This window comes from Zosterops lateralis (assembly GCF_965231275.1).
Source record: "Zosterops lateralis genome assembly, chromosome: 9".
Lineage (NCBI taxonomy): Eukaryota > Metazoa > Chordata > Aves > Passeriformes > Zosteropidae > Zosterops > Zosterops lateralis.
Window position 1 is genome coordinate 18,446,063 of NC_139769.1, and position 21,480 is coordinate 18,467,542.

Below are 21,480 nucleotides of genomic sequence, written 5' to 3' on the forward strand. Positions count from 1 at the left end.
GCTGCAAATTATCAATACAAATAAACAAAGGACAGAAACTAACATTCAGATACACAATTAACCTCATTCCCAAAGTAATGATCGTAAAAATAAAAGGCTGAGGTAAGGTACATAGAGCTGGCTAGAGAACACAGAAGAACCCATAGATCATACTGACCATAAAACAAACACAGGCATTTCACAGTCAGGCACTTAAATTTAAAATGCCTAAAAACGGTTTCAAAACTTCATTTGGCTCCTGCACATACATGAAGCAAACACAGTTTTAATTACACAGTCAGATGCTATTTTACATAGAAGTGTTTCATGACTTAGAAAACACAACAGAGAGAGCTCACCTAATCATTAGCCTTTCAACATTTGGGCTTAGTGTGCAGCCTTGTTTACTGGCCACCAACCAGAGCCTTACTTGAAGGCAGACCCATTTTTCCCCATGAACACTTCAGTGACAGTCAGCACTATGTATCTAATGTGATTTAAAAGCAATTTATTCTACATACTAATAATCTTTCCTTTTAAAAGGTAGCAACCAGCATGAAGAGTCAAATACATGAGCATGCTCAGTCAGACCCCCCACCCAGTCCAAAACATTAAAGCATACAGGAGACTACAAGTGACAACTTGGACAATCAGAGTTAACCTCTTGCTGTCACATTCAGTTCACATTCAGATTTTCTTACCCAGTCCATGGAACCATCACCCTCTGATCAGCTGATATTCCTAAATCCTCTTCTTGCTTAATTCCAGACATTAAGCTCCTAGTCATTCTCATCCTCAGCCCTTGGCTGTACACCCTCCTAATTGCACTATTAAATTTATTCTTATCTTTTTTATTCTAAACTTCAGTGTCACACAGTTCTTTATGATGTTCTAGTTCCTTCTGTATTGACAGTGCCTGTCGACTTTCTTGTAACATGCTCCTAATATTTATGTCAAGATCATTAATGAAAACATTAAATGTTACGAATCTGAAGACTGATCCTTCAAAAAGCTCTGCTAAAAGCCCAGCAGATCTTTATAAGCACTTCTCACTCTCATTTCCTCTCTAGCCAGGTCCTTATTCATGCTACTATTCTAATCTAAGCAGATGACACTTCATAATTAATTGGCGAAAATAAAAACCCAAAACCCTTGTTAGTTTGTCACAATTTATACCTAAGAATAAAGCCAATATGCATTATTCTATCTTCCATTTTCCTTAATGCATTTAATAAATCTCTGCTTCAAAATATGTTTTCAAAGTTCTGCATGCTGCCAATATGAGAGCAACAGAGCAAGAGTTGCCCATCAATTCTCTATCTTTTAACACACATTAACTGTATTGGCTATTCTTTAATCAAGAACTTGCTCTATTACAAAGCTCATAATTTCACATGTCAATTTTTCTGTGCTATTTTTATGGATGTTGTTCTGTCCCTTTGACTTCAAACATAAAACATTCCAAGTTTCCCTTCTGGCCTGTCTGGGGTAATTTCCACTTCCGCACTTTTCTGCCCATTTAGCCACCTCTTGCTTTATTCCCGTTTTACTGAAACTAGGGCAACAATTTACAAAGACTTCAGACAATACTAGGATGTTTAATCCTATCTTCACACTAGCTTTGCTTGTTCTTTTATTTCTTTTAGTTTAAATAGCTTAAGAATCTTCTACTATTTGTTTTATATAGCTGAATAACCTTTTACTATTTGTTTTAATTTCTTTCACCCACAGTGACTCAACTTGACTTTTGAAAGTTCTCATTTTTCCTCTGTATTTCCTGCTTTGCCAATCAATTCCATTTTATTCAACTCCTTATGGGTAATCCTCATAGTCTTAATATTCTTCTTGAAGTTGTTTTACAGTTCAGTGTGAAAGTATCCATTACAAGTTGGGAGTCAAATTCCAAATAACTTTTGTATATTTCAATTAATAATAATCATCTCAAAAGTAATGTCTTTGAACTGCTTAGCTCAGTTCAGAGATCTAGAGTTTTCTTAACTTCTGATTCTGTCTAGAAAACAAATTTCGGCAATTCTTCTATAGAATTTATATTGAACTAACTTTTTTAAAAAAGATGAAAATTATACTCTGTGTTTATTCTATGACTTTATCCATTTGCTAAATTTAGGGATAAACTCCATTCACATTCATACCAGAATTGGTAAGAGTTGATACTGTTTTTAAAATTCTGTATTAGTGCTTCTGATGAAACGACTGTAACTAACAAAGTTTGTCAGTTATCACATTAAGAATACTTGCACACTACCATTATTAGGATCTGTGGCTTACAAGCTGCATTTAAAAAGTTAAAGTGTCTTACAATCAATGACTTACCTCTGTAATAGATCACAATCAATTCCAAGTACAGAAAGTGGTGAGGGTAAAAGAATGGGGATGGTGAACTTCAGAAAATATAATTTCTGGTATGTCTCCTGAGAGTTATACTGATTAGTAAAGGAAAGCAGGGGAAAGGGCAAACCCTACAGAAATTCAAAAGGGGAACTATTCCTAAGCAAAGCAAATAAAAAGAAAAAAAAAAAAGAAAAAAAAAAACAAACCACAAAACACAAAGAAACAAAACAAAACAAACAAGAAACAAACAAAATAAAAACTCAGACAAAAGAGCATTCTTAGCACACCTTTATGATCATACCATGCCTCCCCCCAATGGGCTGGAAATCAAAATCATAAAAGCGGGGAAACTATGACACACACCTAGAGTGGATAAATTTCAAAGTATAAATGAACTGCATAAGCGATGGGAATAAAAACAGAAAGTTATGCAAATTTAAGTTAAAAAGGAAGAGGAAAAAATTGTAAAACTATAGTTAGAAAACTGTTCTATATACATGAGAGGCAAGAAGAAAAAGAAGAGAAGTACAGATTATGTACAACAGAGCAAATAAGTGATGCAGAATCAACAGCCCTCCTTGCTCTCTTTATGAAGACAGCAGAGTATAGCCACAACTACAACTGAAAAAAATATTTTTAGCAAGAACATGGGATTGCAGGCTTGAGCACAGAAAAAAAGAGGTTTGGTAATTTATTTTTTTTAATCAGACTGATGCAGATCATGTATCACTGAGTCATCGAGGAACTAACTGAAGCAATGCATGGACCACTATCAATTGCATCCACTAGAAGGCTTGTGGTTTCAAAAGGTCAGAAGAGACATACATAATGCTTCCCTTTACAGAAGGGGATAAAAAAAAAAAAAGAAAGTGAAAATAGAAATCATACCCCCAGGCAGAGAAAATGGAGTACATATATTAAAACTTATATTGTGATATAAAGAGCGCCAACATGGGCACATAAAATCAATGTTAAATCAATCTTATTTTCTGTCCTTCAGAGGATGAATGAACTCAAGTATAACTGGCAAGGCAGATGTGGCAAATCTAGAATAATTACACATATGTGTAACATTCTGAAGACAGCTGGAACTGCTGGAACAGGGACATAGTCAGAAAGACTTGTGAGGGAACATGCCTCAACAAGAAGTCCTAGCATCTCTGCATACTGAAGAATCTCCAAAAGATGATTTCTGATCACTGATTCTCAGTGGGAAACTATGTCTATATTTTCAACACTATATTCAAACAATGTATTAATCTATAAAACAACAAAGTTTTATAACCATGTTGAAAGTCTCAAATAATTCCTGAGATTCACCACCAAAAATGTAGGAGTTCCTGAAACCAGGACACTACTGTAAGTAAAGAATACTGAATATTGTAAGTGATAAGGCAGTTACCTGCTCTGCACCTGAGAACTGCACATTGTGATAAAAATGCCACAGAAACTGATCAAGAGAAGGTTTTTAAAGCTTCTGGACAGTTCTGTTGCATTAAGATACTTTTACAATCTCCAGTCTGTTACACTTCCTTGCTTCAAAGTGTGAGGATGTCAGTGTCCTTTTTAAATATTACACTATGATGATTTTTTAAAAGACACTGCTTTTTCTGCCAGCTCTGTTCATTCATACTTAAATCAAGCAAATCTTTTTATATACATATATGACTGCATTTTTGATATGCATAAAAGAAGTAATGGACTGGTACTCAAAAATTTTGTCCAAATATATGGCAAAATTGCAGGCAACTTACAAGCAGGGTCTTTAAATGAACACTTCAGTGTGATGTAATATTGGCCAGTGCTACAAGCCCTGCTTAAAATACTTCATTCAGCAAGCTATCCTGCTTTCTTCACACTAAAATTGGTCTCCCAGCTCCTTTTGCCTCTACTGAGCAGGTGTCACCCAGGACTTAGATACTATAAATAGATCTGGAATAATTACCAACAGGCTAACAATGGCACGGGATTCTCCAAGAAACACTGTATAAACACTTACAATTTCTCAAGCTAAGGCTTATGAGCATTTCTAAACAGAATGGCCTTCACTACAGGAGAGGGAAGTCCAGTAGAGGAAAGAGGAATCTTGTTTTCAGCATAGGCAGTAGCTTACAAAAGAAAAAAAAAAAAAAAAAGAAAAAAAAAAAAAAAAAAAAAAAAAAAAAAAAGAAAAAAAAAAAGTGTGAGTAGAAGGTCTGAAGAAAGAGAAGCTAGTCTTGATACTTTTTCTATTTTCCAAAAAAAAACAATGTAAGAAGGCACCTTTATCTCTACCCAGTAACCACAGGAAAGTATAGAGAAATCCACATCTGAAAGAATATAATACTAAGCAGAGGTTGAAAGTTGACAGTGAAGATAGTTTCTAATCCTATCTCTATTCTGATTTGCTCAGCTTTAACAAAGAGCAAGCAGTTGGACTTACCTGGAATTCAACACTTTAAGCAGAGAAGCATTTTTCATTTTGTCCTATAAGTATGTGCAAAACTAAACAATTTGCATTGAACAGAAGAAATAAGATCAGAAATACACCTGGACCTAAATGCTGCTCCACAGAAGAGGAATCATCCAACATCAAATAAGAGGAAGACCAAACCCGAAGAACTCTGAACAGCAGCAGTTAAAAGGTTAGAGGTGGTTTTGCACAGCACTCAGAAGAGCCAAAGGGTGAGAAGGAACCTTTTGTCCAGAACTAAGAAAGCATTTCGCACAACTTGCCATCACCTGGTATTTGCAATTTAATACACAGAGAATATGCATAAAACCACTAATTTGTTGCATCCAGGCAAGTTACGAGCTATTGAGATATCCTAATGAAAACACCTTAAGATATTGAAACTAATATAAAACACAAAATTCGAAGAAATTTATAATATGCATTTCTTAGAGCCAGTGTAAGCAACATCATATAAAAACATGTAAACCACTTTATTCCAGTGAAAGGGGTATAAATGCCAGCATATGCTATCGATAGGAGAAAATGCAGAGTAATTAGTTAATCTAAAAAATGCATGAGTAGGAATTTGACTGCTAAATGATTAAACCGGTACATTTTAAAATGTGTATTAATATTTAATTATTGACACTATGAGAAAAGAGAAAATCTCTTGATGTTACTTCTCAGCTCTTTCTGATACTCAGTAACACATGTATTATTCATATGAATAGTTTGTGCATATACAGTCAATCACTAGTTAAATAAAAGAATCATTCTCAAATTCCCTAATCACCTCAATAGATCCTAACGCAATATTTTCCACATTTGGGAATCAGAGCGTTTTATTTAAGAAATCAGTCTGGCCATGATGAATACAGCGAAGCTCGAGCAGACATCAGTTCAAAGAATCAGATGTCAAAGTGCTCCCTCTAATGTCCCTTAATCATCACACCAATTAGTGGTTGAATAGTGATGTGATTAAAAAGACTGCTGCTATCCTATACCTATTCAGACTAGTAGAATTCTACATATGTTCTACCAATTAATGTTTGAATAGAGCAGCGATTAGAGAGACATCTGCCATTGTATACCCATTCAGAAAAGAGCTAAACTTGCATATTCATGTGCAATGAAGACAAAAATAAATATTTGCAAAGGTAAACTATACGTTTAGATTATAAATATAATTGAGTTGATTTCCTTTAATGAGTGTTCTCTATTTTACAATATTTGGAATTATTTTTTATTTATAAATACAGAATCTTTCATCAATACATGTCTAGAAATGGACAAATTATTCACTGAAAAGGCATTTATTCATTAAGGTTCCTGATTTCAGGCCTTCGGTGTACTGGGTTTCATATCTACTTGTTTGCAAATTGCACTATTTCTGCTTCAATCTATCAGTTATTTGTGAAATGCTAACTTGATTTTCTGTAAGTATGATACTTGATTAGACACAAAAATCATATGAAGTTTTTCCACCTCACTGGAAGTCAATACTTAAGAGTAACACACTGATTATAGCTGAGAAAAATCATCTTGTTTACAGATTTTTTTTATGCAAACTTGGACATTTGTACATCAAGAGGTACTTACATACCTTTTTTAAAATAATTTCTTTATACAGTTTATATATAGCCATGACAGCCACAGAAATACTATCAAAGTGAAAAGCAATTTGAAGTTTTAGCAAGCTCTTATTACTACTGTTCTAAGAGAGTACCCATGTCCTCTGAATGTAAAGAGCAACATGAGCTCTTGCAATAAATTGCAGATCTCATGCTCCATCATTAGCACAAAGTAATCTGGCAGTTGCAACTTAATTCTGCACAGCAAAAGGCAATGTGAAGAATTTGGTTTTCTCTAATGGCTGTAAAGAATTATAGTACAATTAAAGTCCCTTTCCCAAAGTGAGCCGTAGCCAAAAAGAAAAAAAAGAAATTTAAAAAACAACAACCAGGTGAGCATCACAATTATTTTGTTCATGGAAGAGGAGCACTTTTTGCACAATGCTGATCAGGCTTAGCACATGTAAGGACAAAGAACAATGCTAGAATACTGCCAGAAAATCAATACTATTACAGCCTATGGCAATTAGCTACAAACCAATTTAAACCCCATTTCCTTTTCACCTTCTTGTCGTGTTGAAATACTTCCAGCATTTCCATCTGAAGCAAATCTTACAAATCTTTCTAAATGCAGAAACTGAAGAAAATCTGAATACATAGGTGGATCTGTAGCAAATTCTCACCTATCCTTAGTAGGCAACTACAAGATTTCATTACCAAAAAGAAGCCTGGACTAAAATATCTCACTGAATTCTCTAGTGACAAGTCAATTTATAAAACTTGTGGAGGTGAGTTTCATTTAAATGACAAACCTGCATATGTACAAGACAAAACAAAATTCATCCCATAATGCTTAGAAACCCTATTCATAAAGCAAGGAAATCAGTGTGTTGGGTGCAATGCAAAGGCACACAATGTGTGTCCCCCTAGTTGGTGATCCACATGTAGGTAAGCATAAAATACACACAGAAATGGAATTACAAAGAGTTGGAAACCACAAATGAAAATATTAATCCAAAATCGAAATAATCCTGAACTACTTAGGAAAGACCTGAAATCAAACCAAATCCTCACAGTTTCACAGTTGATCCCTTTGCTTTTGTTTTATCTGTAAATTGGTTATCTAATGTGACCCAAATTTTACACCCGTCTTTAATGATTGCTATTTCAACAGCCATTTCAAAACTCTTCTTTTAATTTTTTCTGGATAACAGAAATTTTTGTTTCCCCAGATAACTAGAGGCATCTGTTTACACCCCTTTTCAGCATGACTCATGAGAAACAAGGGTGTTAATACTTAGGTCTAACACTGTTACTGAGGGTGACACAGCAAAAAAGAGTTTTCCTACTCTGATACAAATCTCTGAGTTAAAATTTCTGAAGGAAAGCTGACTAATCTTGTACCTACAGCTATAAATAATTTTTACAGCAACACTTGGTTGCTAACATAGTAAATAAACAATAGCACTCATTGAAAGCATAATTGAACCTTCCTTTAGGAAAACACTTTTCTAGTGCTGAGGAAAAGATATTGATATTCCGTTTCCACTTCAGAACTCATTAAATGGGTAACCCAAAGTGTCTCAGAGCAAGCTAGGAGTTAAAATTTCACTTGTGTAATTATTCTGAAGAAATATGTAAGTCTGCCATCTGGAAGTGTATTAGACATTACAAAGTCACTGTGTGCATGCCTCAGCAGATGCAGCTTTTGTTCAGAGTTTTGAGGGCTGTTAATTTAATTAGTTTTGTATTTTCATACTCCCACCTTCCTTTCAACAGTAGTTCTGCAAAGGCAGCATCAGAAGAGCTTTAATGGAATCCAAAGCTAAAAGCTAAATTCAGATTTTAAGGAAATGGAAACAAATAAAGTTCATATGGACTTCAAATGCAGCTTGATCTATTCATTAGCAGGCCTAAACATTATCGCCAGTGGCTCTTCAGACCAAACCAGAAAACTGTTCAATTAATCCTTTTCTACATTAGGTTTCTTAATTTAAGGAGGCAAGGAAAGGATTCAACCATTTTAATTTTTTCATTAAATCCACTCAAAAAAAAAAATCCGAAGAACATAAAAAGTCTCTCATTTTTTAACGATGTCTTTTATGTAATGGGAGACCAGACAAATATTTGATTTTTTCATTTTTCAGGGCTTTTTCTGCTATAGTAAGCTGATAGTAAGCTATGTGGTAAATCTTACACAGTAAGAGTAAGCTACATATCTCTGAATGAAGAAAAATTTGTCCGTTTTAAAAACTAGGATCATTACCCGTCATTACCCATCGAAAAATAAGGACTATCCCTTTACAGTTCCTTCTAGCACTTTGCATTTCTTATAAGAGCTTGCAAACCAAAATATGTGATGTTTCCACCAAATAATACATAATAATGCAGTATTAAAACGATCTGTGATGAAAGTAGTTATATCTGCCCATGAACACACTTTTTTCTTTCTAACTTTTAATCCTGTAAACTGCATCCCATGATCCGATTCCTGTCAGGGCAGAGTGCTAATAACTGCACAGATCTCCGAGCAGCATTACAGAACTATAAAACCAAATTGTTTATTAGATTGTAAGCCTATGCCAAAACACCATCCTGCAATATTTGACAATGTTCAGAATTTCTTTCAACTGAAAAGCCAGACAAGGCACACAAGCTGGCAATGAACCCAAATCCATGGTGTTTGCACAGCCCAAGAAGCTCAGACTTGGGAATCCAGGAATATTTGAGGCACTATGAGGTACACACATTCAGCTAACAGCAGGAGCATGGGAAGAGAGACAATTTCTAAAAAACTATGCACTTTCTAAATCACCAGCAAATATCAAACACTTTATGAGTAAACTGAATACAAACACCAAGCAAGGCTGACATGGAGAAAAGCTCAGGGAGAACAAAGAGCGATTTAAAAGCCTAGATGCTTTAGGAAATGTGTGTTAACACACCCATTAGTAAAATATCTCTGTGAATGTTACAGTTTAACTAACCAGGATAATTTACATTGGAACAACTAATTAGGTTACTACACAGATACCCACCTGCCCTGCTGCATGGACACCTGAGCTTCCTAACAAACAGCTTCTGAAAACAGAGTTTACAGCCCGGTATTGATTTCAGGTCACCTGAAAACATGAAAATGTAAACTGCAGCTGCCCAGGAGCTGCTTGCTAAGCAGCCCAACATTCTTTGCAGCAGGAACAGACAGTTGTGGGCAATATCTGCATCAGACATCCCAAAATAATAATCCAAGTTCGCAAACAGAAGATTTTTATGCGCATAAGTTTCAAGTTCATGTAACATTATCTAAGCCAATAAATACAAGAAAATAGGAATGTCAGCTATAGCAAGAAAGAGATTCTTATAATCAATACTATAAAACAGGAAACTGTACTAAGAGCATTGCTGAAACACTAAGGATATCCTGGGTTGGTCCTCCCAGCAAATATCTGTTCATACTGGATTTCATGATTTTACGAAACTGAGGAACTTTGTGATATTTTTTATTTGGTTTGTTTTTTGTTGAGCTTTGGATGACATATTTTTAATTACAAACAAAATTAACTTCCTACCTGAATTTTCCTTTTAGTGGGAGAAGGTGTTTTGACAACACTATGAAAAGACCCCAATATCATTATACCCATAAGGCAACTAGTGCTCTACCAAAAAGATTTCTGAATTTAGAGGAATATGTAAGACAAGCTGTAGGAAGACAGTAAAAACACTACAAACCTTCCAACCAGATGAGAGATCAAAGAGACAAAAAAGTGTGATAGGATTAGTCAAATACCATACTGAGACTAGGATTTCAAATACCTAGAAGAAAATGATGATATCTAATGGCAGAAAGGTATCTGCCATATCATCATATCTGCCAAAAGAAGACTAGAGACAGTTTATAGCAAGAAAAATATTTATTCCAAAAACAACTATTTCCTGAAAAATACAATGCACAAAACTTAAAATCCAGAGTCATGCTTTAATCTAAGCTTTATGCACTTATTTATAAAATAAGTACATATGACAGGCTCTCCTATTTCTGTAGCAAAATAAAATTAGCTTTAAAAGTCTCAGAAAGGATAGTGAAGTGCTGCTCTGCCCAGTGTGACTCTTGGAAAATAGAAAGAAAAGGAGGAAGTGGCAGAAGAGGCTACCCAGGGAAATCAAGGGGCTCAGCATGGCTCAGGATGTCATACTCGAGAGGGATCAGACTTCATAACAAAAGCCACAAAAGTTGCATCAAACATTTTCTAAAATCACCAAAAATGAAGAAAGTATAGAATACAATAGGTTCTGAAAAGTAAACAGCTCATCACAAAGTAACTTTGTATCTACAGGAACAAACTAGAAGCCAAATGCAGCTACTGAATAATACAAGAATCTCTTAATTTATTTCTCCCACAGCTGTGATTTCAGCCTCAATGATTGCTCCAGATGTGATGACAAACATGTTCCAGATGCAATGATAAATGTGCACTTACTGAACAGTTTTTGTCAGAATTCCTTTTCCATTGCTTCTTGACTTGTTTCTTTGTTGCAGTTGAATGAAGAGTTGCATGTGTTTGTTTTCGGGGATTTAAAGCCAGAATGTTCTGTAGAAAAAGAACAAAAGACATTAAAATATAGATTAAAATTTCTATAAAGGTTCAAAGACTCTTAGATCATACTTTACACATTATTTAAAGTGCTAGGTAAAACCAAATGCAATTATTCAACATTATAGCCCAACTCCATACTAATTTGTTTAGATTTGTATTGTCCACACAACTTAGATGATGAATATTTAAAGACATTTCTAGGATTACTAGAAAACAGAATTATATTTAGTAGCTTAATAATGGTTTCCATTCCCGGATATTTTTTATGTACAGCATATGGAAACACATAATTCTGCTTCATTGTATCATTCCAAGTAACACTTGCAGAGCAAAACAAGCAAAAATATTTCAAACTATCTGGGGTATTTCTGAATATTTCATCATTTCAGTATAAACTCTGACTTCCCTGTCAAAATAATATCCTTCTAAGCCTCTAGAGCTGATGAGTTAACTCATTTATCTTAAAATTCTTTTGTTTGCAAGGATACAAATCTCAGGAACATAGCCATGCTTTTAAGTCATAGTGGTGGTCTGACAACAGAGGTAGAATGAATTTTGCAATGTCTTTCACTATCCTAGCGTAACTCAACAAATTATATCCAATTTTTGGAACCAAAACTCTTTTTCAAATCAGGCAAGTAACAGATTTCTACAGCAAAAGTGACCTTGTTTATTTCAAGGGATTCATGTGAAAGGCATCCAAGAGACAGATCCAGACTCAGGTCTGTGATGGAGAATGAAAACAGGCACATTGTTGGTTGTAATTTTCAGAATTAGTTTGCAAGTGTACCTATAAAAAAGCCTTGGTTTTAGCACTACATGTCTCCACTGTGGTGAGTAGTCTGTGTTTATTCTGTTACTATACATCAAAGATGTGTGAGACTGACTTACAGAAACATGATGAGTGTGATGGGGTTATGAATATTATACTGTGATTCTTCCTAATTTTAAAAATCTGCTTCAGAGGGTGATAATGATGAAACAGTCATCTCTTGTATTAAGATTTTATTGTGCTGATTATGGGGACTTTTTATTTTAAATGTGAACGAGTCACTTTCTATTCAACTATTTAATGCCTTACTCTGAACTGATTGGTAATGCAATTTTCCCACAAACCAGAAAGCTCACCTCTTTGAAAATTCTGCAAACAACAACATAACCCAACACAGTAACTCCCAGCTTGCCTGAAGCACAGAGATAAAAAGTGAGGTAAAACATTCAAAAATTACTATTTAGCAGCCTACATGCTGTTGACTTTCAGAAAGAGTTACAGGGTGTTATTGGATGTGCCCTACAATCCCAGTAGCAAAGACTCTGCTCCAGTTCAGGGTGTTCCCCAGATGAGTACCTCAGGCAAGATGTGGCAACCAAATGCATTCAGTGGTGATTTATGCCAATTTATTTTGCCTTTAATTAAAACAGAGCAGGGACATCCACATAAGGGATATCTCAGTGGATACTTGAATTTCTCAGGTTGATCAAACTCAACTGTCAGAGCACTATCTGACTGTTGAGTGCTCAAATTAACCAAGCTGGGCAGTAGGTTCTGAATCACATAAAAACTTCAGTGAAATTTTGTCTGCTCTCTTTTGTAATTGCTTAATGCTTGGCCATGAATATTATAATTATTTTAGCAAACTGAAATGAATTGCAAATTTCTAGCAATAAACTGTAACAGATGTACTCCACTGGGTACAGCACCAGTTGGTTTAAAACATGGAACAAATGGTGGGGCAAGCCAAGGACGGAAGAATCCCCATATGTTTGCTCCTGTTGGAATTCTGCAGCAGGAGCATGGCTCCAAGCGCAACAGTTGCAGAAATCCAAAAGGACTACGTAGCACAGCATGTCCCAGAATTAAATCTGAAATAAAACTGGCACAGAAAATACTAAATCACATATACAATATAAAAATTGCTTGTATTTTCACTACATAAATAATATACTACCTGCCTAAATCTTAGATTGCTGACCAAAGTGGCTGCTCTAGCTAGAAGTCCCTGGAGTTTAAGGACAACTCCGAAGTTAACTGCTTAAATGGGAAAATAATGTAAATGCTCTTGGGTCATTTGAACTGTCAGAAGTTAAATTAGTGAGGGTGTTTTCTTCCTATTCATTTCAGTTCCCTGGTTGGCTTTTCACAGCTTATGGCTAGTCAGACATTTAGTAAATTTAACAAATAAATTCAGATGGGTCATCCACTAAGTGTAAAATTACTGAGAGAAAGTTCTAGAATATGTATTGCAAATGACAAATGAATACACACAACTAAACAAAAGCAAACAACTTGGATATACAAGAAAGGAAACCTGAGACCTCAAATCTCTCAAACACACTGGTCATCTGAGCAGGGGAAGAGTTCATTGGTGAGGAGAACTATTTGGGCACCTGCAATCTTGCTTGTCTGAGTCCCATGCTTTTTCTGCCATATAAATTCTCATTCTTGCCAGATGAGCTGTTGTTTGATCTCTCCAGATGTTGAAAGGGCAAGACACAAGTTCCTCAACAAAGGATGCGGGTGCATAATGCATACCTTTTCAAAGTACTATAAACTTTGACTTTCACATTAAGATGCTATTTGTACAGCAATGCAGAACCTATGAATTAGATCTTTACATTTTTACATAACTGGCTCCATTTATTTCATTAACAGCAGATATAAATCCACTAACATTAATGGCTGCAATTCAGAATATAAGGATACTTTATTTCAGTAGAAATCCATTGTGGTACTCTGTTGATGAAGAAAGAGATGGGGCTGTGAGTAAGGACACAGAGGGAATTGAACCCATGCTGATTTGTGACTCGTGGCATAGAAGCACAACACGCACAGTCGAGTTAAACCTGCAGCTCTGCACAGTGCTGATAATTATGAGCACCATCAAAGTATTATACTTTCCTTCACTGTTTCCATAGATTAATTTGAAGACTTCACTTTGGGAAAAAAGCCAAGGAACCCATCTCTATGGAACACAACTCAAATACATTTTTCAGATGACTCCCTCAAATATAATTACCTTAAGGAATTCCTTAAATAATTACCCATGACAATGATTTCTTTCAGATCTTTTAAAAAACAACAATTACTATAAGCTACAAAATACAGAAGAATGGTTCAATTTCAGAATACATCCTCTTCTAGAAAGGAACATATTTATTATGTCTCATAGATATTGATTTAGGTGGCAAGTATCTTAAAACACAATAAACTACTCGTATGTAATGTACATTAAGAATGACTAGCATATATAAGTCATAGCTAGTTTTTAAATTTTGAGAATTTAGTGATAGATGGTTATGTTGATCTGTGCCAACAGCAACATAGCTTCTGAGATTAAATTTACCATAAGCCATTCATTAGATGTTTATTCCTTAGCTTCTAATTTAAATGGCATGATTAAGAAGTCTATGCAAAAAATACTAGCTCTAATTTTCACTATTATCTATTAATAAAAAGGCTGTAATAGTTTTAAAACAGCATGTTATATCACAGTGAGTCATTTATCAGGAATTTGAATTAATATTTTTCCAAGCAAGTCATCCAGGATAGGGTACACTCTCTAGCTGGGAGTCCTGTCTCAGGTACAGCACTTTCAGGTAAATCAAGACAGGTTTGGCACATGCTCTGCAGTGATGCAACATAAATTTCTAAAGACATTTAACTTTGCTTTTAATTTCATTAAAAGTGTCACACACTTTTAATTCTCGTATCATAAAGGCACTCTTTTTCTGAAATCAGAAGAAGCTATTTCAATTAAATGTGATTCTTAATGAAGTGCATATTCAGCAAAATAAAATATAAAGTTATGGAACCACTATGCTCATTGGGAATGCTCCAAAACCAGTGGGGACTGAGAGGCAGGCAGAGTGGGGAGTTGTTAAGAAAAAAAGTATGATTTAGAGAACGCGTGTGGGACTGCAGTCACTTTAAGACAGTAATCAAAAACTCCTGTAAGTCTAGCATCATCTTTGTAAATTATGTAACATTATTTCAAATTTTGAAAGCTTTTTGTAAAGCATTATGGTTTGCAATCTTTGGCTTTTCTTTTTGCTCCCCAAAAGTAACAACCTCACCAAAGTGTCCTACTTATGTGGACTTCATCTCACACTCAAAATAAATCTGGAAAAATTCAACAGGTATAGATCACTCTTCTTCTGGATAGCTACCAAAACCAATGAGTTCTACCAGGAGTATTTAGTGCTTAGCCATCCTCATACTTGTTACTGCTCATTCAAAGCCAGAATAAGGATCAGAAAAACTATCTTCAGGCTCTGTCACAAGTTGTGATATTAAAACTGTGTAAAATTCTTAAAAAAACAAAGTAAATATTTGCTCATTTCAAGGATTCTGTGGACTTCCTGTAGTTTGTTGGGAAAGTTTCCTATGAACAGCCCCAAAACCACCTCCTGAAGTTCACCACAGAGCAGTACATATACTGTCACAGTGAAGCTGTGGAAAACACAGCAGTTCACATGCAGACTGTGGTTGGGAATAAAACAAGGTCTCATGTGTCAGTCTCCTTGTTTTAGCTCATTTCCCTAGCCCTGCAATACACAGGCTATATCCTGATTTAATCCAGTTGCTTCACAGAGCCTCCTCACCCAAACACTTTTATATACATCAATTAAAATTCGGGAGTAGGCCAGGCATGCTAGGGAATGCATGTGGAGAGCAATTTAACCCACCCCATTCCATTAATCTACCCAATTTCCTTAAAAAGAGTTGTAATCTCTCTCACAGCAAGTAACATTAAATGTATTGCAAGATACATATGTTCACCAAGTGAACATAATGAGAACATATTTATTTTTTTCCAAGAGTAATGAGCATACTAAACAATTAATTTCAAAGCTATGCAAGTGTTAATTCACTGACAGAAACAAATTCCTGGGGCTTTTTCACTAATATTTTCCAGTATATCTGAACATGAAACTAATTCTATAATTGCTATTCAGTCAAAGGCTAAAGAACTCAAACATATTTGTTTTCATGAGATTAGATGACCTGCAGTAAAGAACTTTGTTGAAAAATCATATCAGTGTAGAAGATGACCAAGGCATGAACTCTTATTAATATCTAATCTGAATTGCCTAATTCACATTTTATTTCTCACATCTACTCTACTTCTTGGAAAGCTGCATGAAGTCAGATCCAGGACTTTCCACACCATGTAAAGTCCTCATTATACATGGATGTTTCACTACCAAATCAGAAAGGGCAAATTCTAGTCATAGCAGTTTGTCACACTAGAAGATAAACACAAGATTTCAAAAAGTAAGTAACTATGGTATCATGTCTTCCCAAAGCTATCTCTGTTATTTTCCATTATTGAAAGAATACAGGACAATGTTGTGAATCTCTCCCATATGCTTATTTATGACAGAACATCCCACAAATCAAGACTTGTGTCAAATGTGTATTTCCTCACTGAAGATCAGAACTGATGAGAACCTTTACAAACCATTTATGTAACCTGGCTGATAATGTATCAGGAATTCATGAATTCATGCAAAAATTTCAAAAAGGTGAAAAGATCATGCTTCCACAGTAGCAGAAATCCACATTCCTGAAGCTGTCAGGCACAGAAGTGCAGGAAGATGGCACTTACAGAAGAGTAACGTGGGTACCTTTCCTTTATATAATTTCTAAAAGATGTTACTTCTGTTACAGCTTTTCCTGTTACTCTGCAGTATGTGCTTCTGCTCATAACAAACAGCCAACAAAGGGATGCTGCTCTGAGACAAATGGTTTTTAACACTTCCATCCTAATTGAATGATAGCTTTGTGGTCTGTTCTAGGAAAGAGAACTTGGACCTGCTAGCAAGATGGGAATTTTATTTTTTCAAAAGTCCAATACTTTGATTTTCATGCAGCTTGAAATCCACAGCCTTAGAATCATTACAGTATGTTTATAGGAGAAATACTTCACTGTAATTTCAGAAAACTTTAAAAATAATAAAATTTGTTTTATTTGTTGTGAGACCTCCCTGTTCAGAGGTCTCACAGCAGAGATGTAATTTTGCTTAATAAGTAAAAGAATTAGAAAATAATGTCCCTACATACAACACTCTTTAATAAGCATTTAAAAGTAAGTTTTCTCAATAAGCATGGGACAAAGTATCCCAGGATCCAAATGTTTGCTGGCACGCTTCTAGATTGGGCAGCCTTATCTCAATACTTGAAGAGTATCACCTCTGCCTCTGCTCCACACATTCATCAGTATTTAATGTCAGTAAGATCTGAAAATCAAATTTGTAAGAGTGAAGCACTCCAAGGAGTTTTCTATATTTCCTATTACTGATATATGTTCCACTCTCACCTAGAACGCATGAGCCCCTCTATACTTACAGTGTCACTTTGCTTAAAGGTAGCAACATCATTGTGTGCTACTGCAAAAGGAGACAATGACATCTTAAAATAAAAAGGAGAAACAGGCAAGTTTCCTCTTGCTTTACTTGCATGAGCTGTCAAATTTTGTTGCTTGAAAATTAAGTGTGGGTTTGGGATTTTTTTTTCAATTATCAGATATTTAATAATACACTTTACATACACTTACTGTCTATAGGATACAATTAACAAATCTTTCACATTTCCATTTTATTTCTACATGCTAATTCATTTTTTCCTTTTCGATTAGAATGCTCTGGTGTATACACAAAGTTAGCAGAAAATCTGTAGTCTCATTGTCAATTTTGCATTTTGCCATTGTATTAAACAGTTGCTACTGAAATTTTTGTAGAAGTTTGCACAGTAGTTGCAAAAAGGTAGGTTTACTTGTTACTTCTTCATGTGGCAACAGATTTAGAAAGTCAGTACTGATAGATAGTTGGCATGTTCTTGGAACAAGTACAAGTGTTCACATTTGTTTCAAGCACTGAATGTACTAGATCTTTTGGATGTATATTGTTACTCTCATCCTTGCATTTCAAGTTCATTTATTGGACTTTGAAAACCACCTTTTAACAAAGTTTTCAGAACATTGCTTTGCTCAGCTAAAATGACTTCCGCTGATTTTGACAATGATTAAACTTAAACAGTATTAACTTGGCTAATTTCTTTCCTCTGATCAAAAGTTAGTAGAGGATTCACTTGTCATTAACAGACATGTCTCTAATGCAAGTTTGGGTTTTACTTAAGCAAGCACTCACAACTGAGGGTCCAATTCAGAGGTTCAATTATGGGGATACAAACAATGGCCTTTTTTTGGTTCTGAGAAAGTATATTTTCAAAAGCAACTGAGCTTGCTTGGGCTTGTGATGTTTGTCTTGTAGAAAAATAGAAGTGAGATATAAACATATGTGCATGATAATGATTATTTTTGCTGTGATCCTTTCAATAAATGACTGTGTGAATGAGCAGTTACCAAATAACATTTGTATTCCTCATGTAACAAAGCCATTTAATGCACAAGCATTTGAGACATAGATCAATTCTATTCTGAGGAAACCAAAAAGTTCTGATATGCCTGTGAAGCAAACCTAGTATTTTTCTGAAGCTTTAATTTTGATTTGTAAAGGAGGAAGATGCTTTTGTTAGGAAGATGAAAAAAGGTGACTTTAAGTGTAATGTGTATGGCAGACTGGAAACTATGTATGTGCTTACTTCTAAAGTAACAGCAGTCATGAAGCTAAGAATCAAGGCTGTGACATGAGCTGCTCTAGGTTTTTTTGCACTTTGCCAATTAGTTGGATAATTAACGACTGTCCAGTTAGAGAGAAAAGTTACAAAAATAGTAACTGTATGTGTAAAAGAATACCTGTAAAAATTTGTAAAATCTTCTACTTTTAAAGGCTGTAAATTAAGCAACATCTTATTCAGCCAAATGAATACATATAGTAAAATCAACACTGAGTAAATTGACCAGAGCTATGCTCAGCTATGTCTTCTCTGAATTTGCTATGTAAAGGCTAATATTTTTGGATGTGGTGTATTGTTTATAATGCAAAAACATGATCTTATGAGAGAGTAGGGTGAGCCTAGAGGAGCCTCAGAACCGATCCTGTGTTGTGGTGAAGTCTGAGCCTGCTTTAGGCTGTATGATATATATGCTTGTGTTAAATGCATGAATAATTCACTGATACTGGTACTACTCTGATACTTCAGTAAAGCCCAGAGGGTGAGTATTTGCTTTGGTTTTCCCTGTGGGGGTCAAGATGCTTCTGCAGAGATTAGTTGTGTCAAGGAGGTAGCATGTGGAGTTTCCAGGAGCATAATTTACCACCCAGAGCCCTCCTCATAGAAGAGAGCAGTTGGTATCTATGGGAAACAAGTAACACTTTTTGGGTTTCATTTTAATAAACCTTTTAGAATTTACGGTAATACCTAGCATAAATGCATTGCTGAGTTATAGAGATCAAGCTCTAAATCTGACAGTTAAGGTAACAGCACGATTATGTAAACTGTGCCTAGGGTTGTGTAATTTTGCTACTTTGTTAAAGTGTAATGCATTAACTTTGTTTATGTAACAAAAAGTGCCAGAATATAACACACTTTTGTTAACATAGACATCCATGACTAAGACTTTCCCGACTTTTGTGGGAGTGATTTAGAAAACTGCTCATTTTGTTAAGACATAGTATTTACATATTGCAGGAAAATCTGAGGACCAAGAAATTCTGTAGTGGTAAATTTGAAAATCCCACTAAGTACCTAGTAATGGATCTAGGACTACACCTCTAGGATTCTGGTATGCTATGAGGGTGTCACAGGGTAAATTGTCATACCCTAAATACTAGAGGCTATGCAAGGAATGCAATGAACCAGAAAGGTGTTTGTTCTGCTATCAGCAGTTTGTCTTATGGGGAAATCTAAAGCTATGTGGAAACGTAAAGAGGAAGATACAGCACTTAAATGCTATGTTAAAGGCATATGGCAGTGTGCAGGCAGAATATGCTTATCACTAGGTCATCCACTGAGTTCTTACTTTGCAACTCTGAGCTTGTGTGGCTCGAAGAAGAAGTTTGTCTTGTGATTAAGAGTTGGGTGTTTTTCCAGCTAGGTTTGGGATCCCTGTGCCCATATGCAGGATGGGATTCAGGGTCAGGCCTCAGTCCTTTGAGCAGATTGGCTTCTCCATCCCTGTCTCACAGGAGGCCACAGTGCTGCTGCTGTTCTGGCAGTGGTTCATAAGCTGGTTGTCTCTTCAAAGTAGTGGAGCCCCATCTTCCAACTCACTGAACCTTCTAGATGGGTTTGTAGTTATAGTAGTTTAAAGGGCATGGACAGGGGGCCACCTGCAAAATTTATCATTACTGAAAGAGATGAGAGGGTTACGCCTTGTCACACTGTGGTCTATTGGAATAAAATATGCTCACAGTCAGCTTGTGACTTTGCCCCCGTGTGCATCTATTTGACTCAGTAACAGAAAACTTACCTGGTAACTTATAAAAATAATTTATTGGGGGTTTCCCTTGGATTTCCTTAAGGCTGGCCACATTCTTCCCTTACATTTGTGCTCATTTCACATTTCATCAAGCTTTCTCTGGCCTTTCTTGCTTCATGGTATCACATAATTGTCTGGGTTCGAAGGGACCCTGATGTTCATCCAGTTCCAGCTCCCCTGCCATGGGCAGGGGGACCTTCCACTTCACCAGATTACTCAAACCCATTCAACCTGGCCTCAAACACTGCCAGAGCTGAGGCACTCACAACTTCTCTGGGCAACCTGTTCCAGTGCCTACCATAGAGACTGAAATATTATAGTTTATGACTTGAAAGACTTTCGCCTCTTACAGCAGAACTGTATTACAAAAGCTGAAAAGACCACCACACCCTGAATGGGGCTCTAAGAGAACCTGAACCATTCCCTGATGAAGATAAAGTAACAGCTCAGAGATGGGGACATTCACAAAGTACAAGCCTAACACCTTCAGTGTGGAGAAGCCCCAGGGCTATCAGCTGGCAGGCTCGAACAGACCATCACACCAAAGGGTAGGGAGAGAGAGGCTTTGGGTGTGTGCTGGAAAGCCTCTGGTCAGAGGCAATGACCGCCCATCCTCTGATGTGCAGAGGGCCCTTCACCTGGGGGAAAGCTTATCCACAGCAGAGGGGGTGTCATGGCCCATCAATGGCCCCTCCAAAGGGGTCCCCAGACCCTGCACCAGAGCACTGCAGCACCCTCAGTGTTGCAAGGAACAGTGTCAAACTGGCCCCCTGCAAGGGAGGCACCTGGGTGTTCCCACCTGGCCCACAGTGTGTAATAATCCACGAGATTCTATACTCTTTGGCGTGTGGCACCCCTAAGAAGACTAGATGCAGGGGAGCAACGAGATGTTCTTGGACCCTCAGATGGGTGATAAGTTTCCACCTAACCCCTGTCACCCTCTCCCTGTCTCCCCATCCCCCACACACACTTCTTTCTCTTTCTTGCGGCTTTCTTTTCTCTTTGCCTCTTTCACTTATATATTAAATAAAACATATCAATTTTTCGGGACCAACATCCAACTTCATTTGGTTTTAATCTCATTTTTGGGTATACTTTGAATCTTCTACGTTCTTTCCAGTTTATACACAGAGACTTAGCTTTCTTTGTTTTTCTGCATTTAAATC

The 21,480-nt window shown here is 36.1% G+C and overlaps 1 protein-coding gene across 4 annotated transcripts in view; it reads right to left on the reverse strand.

Annotated features, from left to right (window-relative positions):
• Positions 1 to 21,480, reverse strand: part of DPYD (dihydropyrimidine dehydrogenase) — a 333,817-nt gene that overhangs the window by 301,164 nt on the left and 11,173 nt on the right. For 3 of the 4 annotated variants that reach the window (XM_083867303.1, XM_083867304.1, XM_083867306.1), the window contains exon 2: positions 10,815 to 10,925. The exons of the other annotated variant lie outside the window; for it this stretch is intronic. In XM_083867303.1, coding sequence (XP_083723429.1) covers positions 10,815 to 10,925 — 111 coding nt within the window. The remainder of the gene's footprint in view (positions 1 to 10,814; positions 10,926 to 21,480) is intronic. 4 annotated transcript variants of the gene reach the window in all.